The sequence below is a fragment of the Aptenodytes forsteri genome, unplaced genomic scaffold, assembly GCF_000699145.1.
Source record: "Aptenodytes forsteri isolate BGI_AS27 unplaced genomic scaffold, ASM69914v1 Scaffold105, whole genome shotgun sequence".
Taxonomy (NCBI): Eukaryota; Metazoa; Chordata; class Aves; order Sphenisciformes; family Spheniscidae; genus Aptenodytes; species Aptenodytes forsteri.
Window position 1 is genome coordinate 2,013,678 of NW_008796112.1, and position 11,929 is coordinate 2,025,606.

The 11,929-nt window shown below is 37.1% G+C and overlaps 1 protein-coding gene across 1 annotated transcript; it reads left to right on the plus strand.

The window, feature by feature from the left end:
- The first annotated feature begins 2,116 nt into the window (after positions 1-2,116).
- LOC103905417 (cat eye syndrome critical region protein 5) lies at positions 2,117-11,077 on the plus strand. The gene is given in 8 exon segments (XM_009287078.1): positions 2,117-2,155; positions 2,158-2,358; positions 3,455-3,567; positions 5,202-5,295; positions 6,461-6,494; positions 7,402-7,576; positions 9,520-9,708; positions 10,547-11,077. Coding segments are annotated over 8 exon segments (1,242 nt in total). The 3' UTR covers positions 10,944-11,077.
- The last annotated feature ends 852 nt before the right edge of the window (positions 11,078-11,929 follow it).

Genomic DNA, 11,929 nt, shown 5'->3' on the forward strand with positions numbered 1-11,929 from the left:
GCCGGCGTTTCCCGCTCCCAGGGCCTTTCCCTGCCCGGAGGGATCGTCTCTCTCCCGTCCCGCCCGGGAGCTGGGAGGTCGTTAGCGGGGTTTCCTCGCCGGTGCCTGCGAGCCCTCCTCTGCCTTGGGCCTGCTTTTGCTTTATGTTGTCACAAAAGAGGAACGACGGAAAGTCGTTAGGATGGCTCACGGGAGCGCGTCTGGAGCGCGGGGCTCCATCCCGTCTCCTTTGTTGTTGCAGCGCTGCAGACCGCGAGGAGAGTGTTCCTTTATGGTCAAAAGGGGAAAAATAAATGGCTGTTAATCTCGTTATTTCCCTGTTGGACGTACGCTGAATTCCCTTCTTAGTTCCTTCTTTCTCTCTATACTTAGCAAAAGACTTTTTTTTTTTTTTTTTTTGCGCTACAGCGTTGTTCACTGTAAATTTCACATTTGTAATCTACATTATTTACAGATAGCAAAATTAATGTGAAGAACTGTGTTTACTACAAAACCATTACAATATAGTTTCAGTAATTTCACATACCAGTTTACAAAGCCTGAGGTAATTACTGTATGTTTGTCAGCAAGCCTGCAACGTCGTTTGTGTAGCAGTTGGGTTATTTCTGATGTAGCGCTTGTGGAACTGCTGCAGACAACTTGAAGACAATGGTTGCAGGGGTTTTTGTTTTTAAATAGAGGGCTGATGATTATATAGGGGAGAAAGGAGAGGGCTTCGGGGGGAGTATTTGCGCGTAAAACTGAACAAAACCCACCTGCCTAATTAAAATCGGTGATACTGCAATACACTTGAATTGTTGACTTTATTAAATTGAGATCTGTAGGGGAATGTATTCAAACTCATGGGTTTTCAAATGTCGTTTGTGTGTCATGGTTTTAGAAAAGGCAGCAGTGAGAGCCAGAGTGTCAAGGAGTGTATCTGTAGCTACGTCACCTTTCACATAGTGGTGGCAGTGTCTGTCTCTGTGCTGTACCCAGCTGCAGGAGAAACGTGGCAGATGAATATTTGATGAGGAACAAAGTACTGCTTAAATAGGCAAAATGCCCTTCTCCCTGCGTGGGAAAAACAGTGGGCTGGATTGCTGTCAGAACGTTCCCTGAGACAGCTTGAATAGCAAAGGCTGTCCTACCTCCGTTGGCTGGAGTCATTTCTGCGCCTGTTCTCCCCATCACGCTCAGTCTCGGCGCTTGATCTCTCACTCCTTTTTCATCAAACGATGAAAGAGGGGATCATAAATTCCAAGAGTCCTTGATTCCATTTTAGGCGTGGGAGAGAAAAGAAATGTAGGTGTTAGATCCTTTTTGGTCCATCCTCTTCCAACCTGATTCGGTAATGGTTTCATTGCTTGACAGTCCTCTCTCTGTCTCCACTCCTTAGGCTTATCACCCAGCTCATCTTTTTTTACCCCCAGTTAGCCTTGCTCTCCTTTTCTGGGCTCATGAAGTCCAGTTCTTCACTTCGTCAAAGGCAGGCAATGAGATAAATTTTAGTAACTCAAACAGCATCTTTGTTTAAGGAGGCGCTAACTAACAATAGGCATTAGTCTGCCATATACAATACTAAGAATCAACTGAAGCGATGTATAAGAGTGCAACAGATCTAGCTGTAGTCAAACCTGTTGTGGAACAGAAAAGTACAAGTGACAGCAGGGACAGTTTTAGTATCTAAACATCTTGTAAGGGAGGAGCCAAGTACAATATTTGCATTCAAGACCTACCTGCTGCTGAAAAACTTACTTTTGTTTATTTATTTTGTTAGCTTTCTGTGCATTGGAATTACCTGTGAAATAGGGTGGGGTTAAATCAATCAAAAGTGTGACTCGCTGGCACAGCAGCATGTATTTTGTACCTCTTTTTATCAGTTTAACTCAATTTGGCCCAATCTTCTGAAACGTCCTGGAACTACTCCTAAAGCAAGGTAGAACTCATGCATAAGGAAAAGGGAGTTGTAGTGCTCCTTTTTTCACAGTAGGTATCATAGTGTATGAATGTGTCTGTAAGGCACATTAAAATGCGCAAAGTTAAAGATCTGTTCCTTCTCTGTGGAAGTCTCTGGTTTCATTAGGCTTTAGCTATCGTAAGCTTTATCAATTGGGCGTAAGTAAGGGCATAACTAATGTACTCTTTCTCTTCAATTCCTTCTTACAGCTCAACATACTGCCGTCTTTTGGTTTTCTTTTTGACATTGATGGTGTACTGGTACGAGGAAAGACTCCAATTCCTGCTGCAAAAACAGCCTTTCAAAAGCTAGTTAATTCTCAGGGACAATTCTTGGTGCCTGTAGTATTTGTCACCAATGCAGGGAATTGCCTTCGCCAGAAAAAAGCTGATCAGTTGTCTCATCTACTGGGAGTTCCAGTGAGTAGCTTAAATCCTATTTATTTAGTTATTAACTTATGGTGAATGTGTCAAATGCATTCTCTTCCATTAAATGCTGCTCAGTTAATCAGTTTTGTCTTTCCCTTAAGCCCCCTGAAATGCTTTGCTGGAGGTATTACAAAAGTAAAAAAATGCTGTCCAAAGCTCATAGTATTTCCATTGGTAAAGGTACTGATTTTTCCAGTGGTAAAGCTAATGGTAATGGTATTTCTTTGCAACATTATTATTGTGGGAATAAATCTTGCCTTCTCCTTCTGAATCAAAAAATGTGTGTGCCAGTAACGTGAAACTCTGCTCTAGCAAGCTGAATGTCTTCTGTGATAATGTGCAAGACAGGAGCTTCCTGCCTCTTTTTGATACAAGTGGTAAAACTTTATTCCTCCCTGATCTGTGGGCGCTGCAGGACTTCTCCATTGTTGGAGACTGTATTTGAGCATTACTAAGATAAAGCCATAAAGTTAGTTCTGCAGTGCCTTTTGTTTCAGTAAGGGCCAGCAGACATGGGCATATCTGTATCAGTAAAATCCTGTGTGTCATGGGTAAAATGTCACCCGAATTATTTTGGGGTTTTTTAGATCTGTAAAGGTGATAAGTAGCAATTCATAATAGCATCCTTCCAGGATGAGAATTTTACTGGTTTTATACCTATTGCAGGAATGAGGATACGTAAACTAAAAGAAGGTGGTCTTCTGATACAATTAAACCAATGCTGCAGTCTAGCAAAGGGACCACAATTGGAACTAGGGCAGTTCAGATTCTTCTTCCCTATTTGTTTTCTACATGAATTTGGTGATTCTGTAAAAGTAGGAGATAAAACCTTGTGTTCATGTTGAATAGAGTAATTCTGGAAGCTGAAAGGGGTGTGTGTGACAATTTATCAGTAATGTATTTTTTTCTGGCATACTATCAATATGTCGTCTGTGAAACTTAGGAGAAAATGGTACGGTAGGATTTTAGGTAGATATGTATGATTGTTTTGTAATTCGTAGAATTTGTCACACCTGTTAATTAAATCTACATATAAATAACTTATCTGAAAAACAACAGACTCCCTTTGTTTTTAAATCCCAAACAGATTTCACAAGATCAAGTGATGATGTCACACAGTCCTCTGCGGATGTTCAAACGTTACCATGAAAAATGTGTTCTTGTATCTGGACAAGGACCGCTTCTTGATATTGCTCAAGAGTATCTTTTAAAAAAAAAAACTTTCTGTTTAAGTATTTTCCGTAATCAAGTTCAGGGGATCCTGTGGATCAAGTGAAGACCAAATATTTCAACACTACAAATCCAGTAATAAGCAATGGTAGTTCTTACCATGATGTCAAATTTATGTTTTGAAGATGGTTGGTGTGTTGATATTTGCTTCACTTTGTTCTATTGGTTTTTAATGAGGAAGGAAAAAAGAATTACTTTTTTGACTCATACGTAAATGACACTTTAGCACAAAGGGTTTGTGCTTGAGGATGAGAGCATGGCATTCTATCTATTATTTATCACATCTGACTTTTAGCTCAGTGACTCAAGATCTGCTTGTAAGCATGTGGCCAGGCCAGGTCACGTTGTTTTTGTAACCAACATCTACAGTAGAACTATACTTGAAAATATTTTGCTGCTTCTATACTAACTGCCAAAAAGAACTTGAATTATGTTGATATAATGGTGGTATCAAAGCTTCAAACTGTAATTTAATGACCTTAACTTTTGCATAATCTTCACTCATGCTTCCAGGAACTCCTTTTTGCACTTCTTCCTTTATTGGGATTTTAATTAAAGTTGGCATAAATCATAAGCTGTAAAAAATGTATATGTAACTTTTAAATATAAGTTTTATTTCAAATACAAAGCTGAGAAAAAGTTACTGAAGGAACATTCCAGTTAACTGTCAACATTTGTTAGGCATGGCTAAGAGAAAAGTATATTACAAGACTGAATACAAAATACAAAAAACATATTTCTGTTAGATAGCATTTTCATATAGGATAATCTTATCTTAAAGTAACTTTACAAATGGCCTGTGGTATTAATTCCAGTACAATATCAGGTGGTTTAGTTTGTATAACTGGTATATTTAAATAGCTCTTATTTTCGTTTGCATTGTAAGAAGTTGTCTTAGTATTGAGTAGCATCACGACTGCTTTTGACATAAATGAGCAGTTTTAGTTTGATTACGTCTTGTTAACTAAGTTTAAATTAATGGGATATATCAGCATTTAAGAGCACTCCTATGCAAATCAGGAGGTTATTTTTTCCCTTTTGGTCCTTTCCTTTTTTGATATGTTCTGGTATTTATCTTAACTACCTGTAGAGCATAATTAAACCTGATTGGTCAGTCCACCATTTTGCAAGAGACTGAGCTTTACGGTGTTTGTTTATCTAGTAATACGTTTGCAGCTGTAATGGCCTAAGGAAAGCACAGTTTGTGGAGACAGTATTTTTTCCTCAACTAGCTCATATTTCTTTCCTATAATAATTACACAAGATGTTGTCTAGCTGCCCAATAAACTTCTTTTTGTGCTTATGTAAAGATGATCTTGGAGTATTGCAGGTGTAGAGCGGCTTCTTGCTTTTCATCTCATATTTTGAGAAAGATTTATGTATAATTTCTGTCTTTAAGATTTCAGACACACAGGTCTCCCATTTACAAATAATGGGATGATCATCTTTTTATCTCACAGAAGAAAAAGTCAGTCTTTGGTACGTTGCTTTCATTCCTAAATAATTTCCTTTACCAGCTAAACTGCATATGTTAAAATGGAATTACTGATTTTTAAAATCTTTTAATATAAGCAATTCTGTATCCTTAACTGGTATTTTCCCAGCCTTGGTTTCTGTCAACCTATTACCATTGAAACATTGCGGGAGAAACACCCTTTGCTAGATGTAGTTGACCATGACAGAAGACCTAATGTTCTGGTGAGTGAGTATTTTTGTTTTAAAATTCTTTATTTGCTCACTGAATGACGTTTTATAATAGGGGTCAATATTTAAACTACTGAGCTAATGCTGTTGTTCTCACATTGTATTTTGACTTTACTTGTCTGCTTCTTTATTTGTTTTATTACAACATGTTCAAGAGCAACTGTACAGACTTTTTTCCTATCAGTGGTAATTCTTTAACGTAATCTTTGATTTTTTAACTTCCTGTTGTGGGAAAACTTATAATTTAGTACAGATACCTACTTCAAAATCTGTCTTGGAAAGCTTATTAGCTTCCTCAGATGTGTGGAAGATAAAATAAGCTTTTTCCTTCAGTATAGGATTGTCTTGGTATTGTTTCTAGGCTGTGAAGTTGTTTTCATTGTAAATTAATGCTTTGCAGATGACTAATTTTTCTCCAAAGGACTCCCTTTCTTGTTTATACCATTCATACAGTATGGTTTCAACTGAATTGTGCAGAATTTAAAAAAGAAGTGAATACGTACACAGTAAATACATGCATGTATTGTACATATTCAGGGTCAGTGTATAGAGTGGATTTTTTCCACGTGAAGTCAAGAAATTCTTTGTGGTTCATAGAATCCATAACTCCGTTGTATCACCTTTTGCCTTGCTTCTCAACCATGCGGATGTAGAAGTTCAAGAAACTGTTAATGTATTTGTCACCATAGGGAGTAAATCATGAAGTGCAAACATTTGTTTAGCAAATATATTATGTGTTATACAATGTATTTTTCTTTCTTAGTGTTAAAGAAATATGTTTCAAAAACTGTTTTTCAAATGTCTTGTTAATACTAGAGGCCTCTTACTCTTGTGGAAAAATAAACATCCATACTTTCATACACAAGTAAATTAAACAACTGAAGCTTTATAGCTTGCCAGAGGAAGTTAAATAGATGTAGGTGGCTAGCGAATGTAGAACACGTTAACTTGTCTGCGGTCCATTTGCCATGAGATTTCACTTCAGAATTGAAATACAAGTTTCTAAGTAAACCGACGTCAGGTATATACCAAAAGAGAGACTGCATTTCCTGTCAGTGCTGCAGAAGGCAACTGTAGGAGCTATACTTGAATTTATTCTGTTAAAAATAGTAGTAGATGTTTAATCTTGTAGAAAACTTTCATTTTTTTCTTATTTCAGTACCCCTCTGCTGTGGAGCTTCCCAAGATTGAGGGTCAGTTATCTTTATTTAACTTGCAACTATCCATTAATAGATGAAATATCTTTATTGTACTTTATAATTAGAATTTATTTTTAGATTGCTGGGCACTTCAGAAAGTTGGCTGAGACAATTCTAAAATTTCCTTGTTAATGACATCAATCACTAATTTGGAATGTATCACGTGTGATAAAGCTGGGTTTTTTTAATGTGTGCAGTTTTCAGCCATGTGTGTTTGAAGTTTCAGAAGGTAGGTGAGGTCTGCTTTCCTTTTCATCTTCCTTTAACGGGCTATTGTTGCCTTCCTTTCAAAGATGAGGAATGAATTGACATGTGTTCAGAAATAATCGATCTTGTTCTTACAGTAGTCAGGATGGTCACTTCAGAGTTGTAGTATGAGAAGCATCTTGTTTCAGCACACTGTATTCACTCTCATCTCATCTGAAGTACAGGAAAGTAGAAACTGGACTTCAGGATTTAAAAAAATCCATGTCAGATTATTGCTGGAGACCAGAAAAATGTCTAAAAACAACATTCAACATTCAAATTTCACTTTAAGATGAACAAAATAACATCTCTGATGGATTATTTAAATACTGTATGTAAACATAGAATTCACAAAGGTATGGAAGACTTAGAAATACAATTTCGAAGTTAATATTTTGTGGTGCTATGGAGAAACTTAGCCAATTAAAAAAAAAAATTTCTTAAACCTGAAGATTTCTTGTTACTTCTGAGATTTTCTGTGAATGAATGGGTATGTAATATAGTAAAACCCTAAGATAAAGTTATTGTGACTATTTCATCAGTTCATGGTTATATCAAATTACTTGTTCAGTCTCTTTAGACCGTTTTAGCGTCAGAGATTTGGTGCCCTGATAACTAATTCCATAACTCCATCTTGTAATTCTTGTTCTCATAGCTGTTGTTTTGTTTGGGGAACCAGTCAGATGGGAAACCAACCTTCAGTTGATAATAGATGTTTTGCTGACAAGTGGCTATCCTGGAAATCCGCATCACCATGAAAATTACCCTCACATTCCTGTACTTGCTTGTAATATGGATCTGATGTGGGTAGCCGAAGCGCAGTCTCCAAGGTAAGTGCAATTATAACGTGTGCGTATCGTGATATATTTGGGATTTCCCCAGTAGTATTCAGAGTCAATACTTTTATACAAAATGCTTGCTATAGCTTCACAGTAGGTCTCAGCTTTCAATACAATGTCTCTAAAGCAATGCACTTTCAGCAAATGCTGCCTTATTACTGTCAACATTATTGCATTCATGAAATCAGTTACTCAAGATAAAACCTGCTTTTAAGCTCTAAACCTTTTTGTTTCCCCACTCCCAGAAGAGAGGGAAAAGATGGGTTTTTGCCTGAGGGCCTCAGAGTCTGAGTTCAAAGGAAAAAATTACCAAGGCCATTGTTTCATTTCATTAGGTCCTTCTTTGGTATTTCTCTTCTCCACCCGACAGTTTCTGGTAGGGTAAAGAATTGACCCTGCTAGTTGAGAGCAGTGAGTGTTTTTGAGCTGAGGACAATATAGTGAGTCCTTTGGGAAAGATCCACTGTAAAGTTTGTTTTTTCCTTTGAGTTTGACAGTATGAAAAGTTTGCACCTGTCAGTGCTGTTACCTTCACTATTGGAATATAATGCCATGACTACATTGTTTTAAGCTGTTGTTAATAATTACTGAAAATAATTTTATGCACATTTATTGTTATTTCATAATATGAAGCAACAAACAGGGTGGAGAGAGGGAATGAAGGGTTAATTCAGAAATCAGAAAAGCTAATTCTGTACCACATTTGAAAGTGCTACAGCTGCTTCCTTCTTTGTAGCTTTTTTCCTTAAAAGCCTATTTTGATTTCTAGGCCACTAGAGACTTAATTTCTTTATTAGTGCACCTCATATATCTCTACTGGCTTCTGATGCTCATTATATTGGTGTTTTAGGTTTTTGTAGGCTGTAGATACCTGGTTTGAGCAGATAGACTCATCTATGCGCATTAGAAGTTACCTAACAGCTCTTCTTAAGTAGCATGTGTGATTTATTGTATATAGAACTGTTGTATAGCAACTTTTTATTATTCTTAGGGTGTTTTTGGTAATTCGATATTCTCAAGTGATACGTATTAGTTCATCCCCAGTCCCGCACCCTGACTTCAGTAATGAAGTAAAACTGCTTTTTTTCATCATGAAATTACATCTTCTAAATTACTGATTTACTGTCTTGGTTGATGACCCATCGTCACTGTTTGCACCTTGATCAAAATAACTGAGTGAGTTATCAAAAGAATGCCGTAAAATTATAGTTTGTTCCTTGATCCTCCTTTGCATCTATTTTTTTAGAGAAACGCGTGAAGTTTTTTTGTTTCCATATTACAAGTGGGTTTTTGTATACTCTTGTGTTTAAGGAGAGATCAATTTTCCTTCTGTCTGATTCTAACTTTCCTTTTCCGTTTCTCCTCTGTTAATTTAGCTGATTCTGTTAGGTCCCTGCAAAGAGTAGATCACGGGCTAGGCATTATTTCAAGAAGCATCGCTTTTGTAACCAGGGTATCTACTTAAATGCAAGTAACACTAACACAAACCATTGCTGCATTTTAAAAATAGAGGTCTGTTGTGCTGTCCCAGTAACGTGTTTTTATTGTGGTGTTTATTGTTCGGCTAATCAGCACTTAGTTTTCAGTGAAACACTGCAAAGAGTAGATCACAGGCTAGGCATTATTTCAAGAAGCATCGCTTTTGTAACCAGGGTATCTACTTAAATGCAAGTAACACTAACACAAACCATTGCTGCATTTTAAAAATAGAGGTCTGTTGTGCTGTCCCAGTAACGTGTTTTTATTGTGGTGTTTATTGTTCGGCTAATCAGCACTTAGTTTTCAGTGAAACAGCTGTGGAAATGTTGCGTGCAACCTGAGGGAAATTTGATAGTTACAGGATATGATTTATTCCTAAAATATCATGAAATACAAAAGCCGTGTTTTTTTTTTCTGTACGTAATATAACTTGATTTGTCTTTATATCTGTGTAGGTTTGGGCATGGAACATTCATGGTTTGTTTGGAAAACATTTACAAGAAGATCACTGGCAAAGATCTGAAATACGAGGCCTTAATGGGCAAACCTAGTAAACTGACCTACCAGTATGCGGAATACCTCATCAGGGCTCAGGCAGCAGAAAGACAATGGAAGCAACCTATTCAAACTCTTTATGCTGTCGGGTAAGATATCATAGGTCTTAATGAGTTCAACAGGAAATTACTCACAACATAAATACTAGCAATGAAAAATAAACAACTCTTACTACTTTGTTTCTTATACCATTGGGACCACCTAACATTCTTGGTGCTATGGTGTACTTTTTGTAATGTTTTTGAGCCTCACTGTTTCTAACCTTGAAGATTAAAAATACTTTGCTCTTTCTATGTGTAATTTCTGTAGAAGCACAAAAAGTGGTATATGCAACTAAGATTTCTCCCGTTTTTTTTTAATTTTTTTTTTTTTAAATTTCTGTAATAGGCTGTGTAAATCTAACAAAAAGAATTTGTATGGGTGTTTTGTTTTGTTAGGTTTACTGGTATAACACCAACAAGCTTTGAGTAAATGATGGTTATTAGGGAATGTAGAGCTAGAATTTATTTGTGAGGTCATTAAGCTCAGTCATATGCTACTGTGCATGCTGTCACATCATAGAATCCTTTTCACAGAAAGAGATAAAGCTGTATTGTGTTAAAGACTGTTCCAGAATCTCCAAGATGTTTGGAAATATAATAAGCTCATTCATGGACTGCTAATACCTATCCTTGATTTCCCCTCCCTCTGCCCCAGTCTGCAGTTTCAGTATGGAGTTACTCACTTTTATCATATGTCATGCTTAATGAAAATGGTGTAATAAAACAGCTATAGGATTGGATTTCTTCCTACCTGCATACTTCCACATAAAGTTATGTAAAGTATAAAATAAACTGTTAAATTGAAACCATAAAAACGTCTTTCATGCAATTGAAATTTGACAACTAGAATTGCACTGCTGACGAAACTTTCTTCTTATATTTCCAGAGATAATCTCATGACTGATGTCTATGGTGCTAACCTTTACAATCGCTATCTTGAAGAGAACTCCAGAAAAGGTTCAAAATCACGGATTCAGGCCAAAGTTGCTGGTGGCAGAGGATCTGCCACTCTCTCTCAGGATGATGAAATAGACAACAGTTGGGAGACTGAATTAGCAGCTGCAGCTGCTGCCCGCTGTAGGTCTGTTCTTGTTTGTACTGGGGTTTACAACCCTCACACAGAGGTACCCTTGGATACCAGGGAGAGCATAACTGAAACAGTGTTCCACGGCCACAGAGATTTTAGATTTGATCCTGGTTTAGTCGAACCAGATCATATTGTACCAGATGTGGATGCTGCTGTAGACCTGGTCTTCCAGCTGGAGAACTTTGCACCTAATTGAGATGACATGATTGCTTAAGGACTACTCAGTGCTGTGCTTTTCTTCCCAAAAAACAAACTGTGCTTTAAAATCATGCCACAAACTGCTGCTTTCTAAAATTCTTAACTTTTGAATTAATATATTTAATATAAGATTGTATTAATATACTTAGGTATATTAATATACTTAATATAAGTGTATTAGATATCAATAATGCTTTTTTAAAGTACTTTGAAATATGTGATTTCTTGCTTTAGTTGCCCTTTGCTGTCCTCCTGTTCCCTATGTTGGGTATTTTACTGCCAATTTTTCGTAGTAGCTTATGCATGTTACTGGTACTTAAATTCCCACATGACAGTACATCTTCTGTTTGCTGGAAGATTTAGCTTGTAGGTATTGGGGATCTTGAGGATATCAGATTGTGGTGCTGGGGTCATTCACACAATTACAAATTGGCTGGTACAGAGCACAACATGTATTGCTGCTTGTTAGCCTGCAAGGAGTGAGTGCTCTTTCAAATCAGAGTGAAGTTCAAGTCTGTTCTGCTACTTTGTACTTGCTCCCTATAACCCTGCAGCCTTTCTTTTTCGCTGTTTTCCCATGTGTCTGGAGCTGCTATTGCTCATCTCTACTCTGACATGTAAAGCCTTAATAGAAATGCCCGTGTAAGATGGAGAAGGCTGGCTTGTTAATGCCCTTTTTGGAACTCCAACTAAGCTGAACAGAGTCATGTAAGGAAAGCGGCTAACATTGGGTGTCCCGTGTGGCATAATACCTGGCCTTTTTGTCCTTGCCTTTTTATCTGCACTTTTTTGAGGAATTTAGAATCTTAGAAAGCTTTAGCAATTATGTTTCGGGCATTTCTGTCAGTTGGACTTTTCCACTGAATGAGTGACTACTGTGTGGGCAAAAAGTGCCTAGTAATTTACTTGAAGCTTCATACCGCTGTGGTAATTAACTGGCCTTTAGTGTAATATATTTCATCTTGTGTCAATGTTATATGTTGT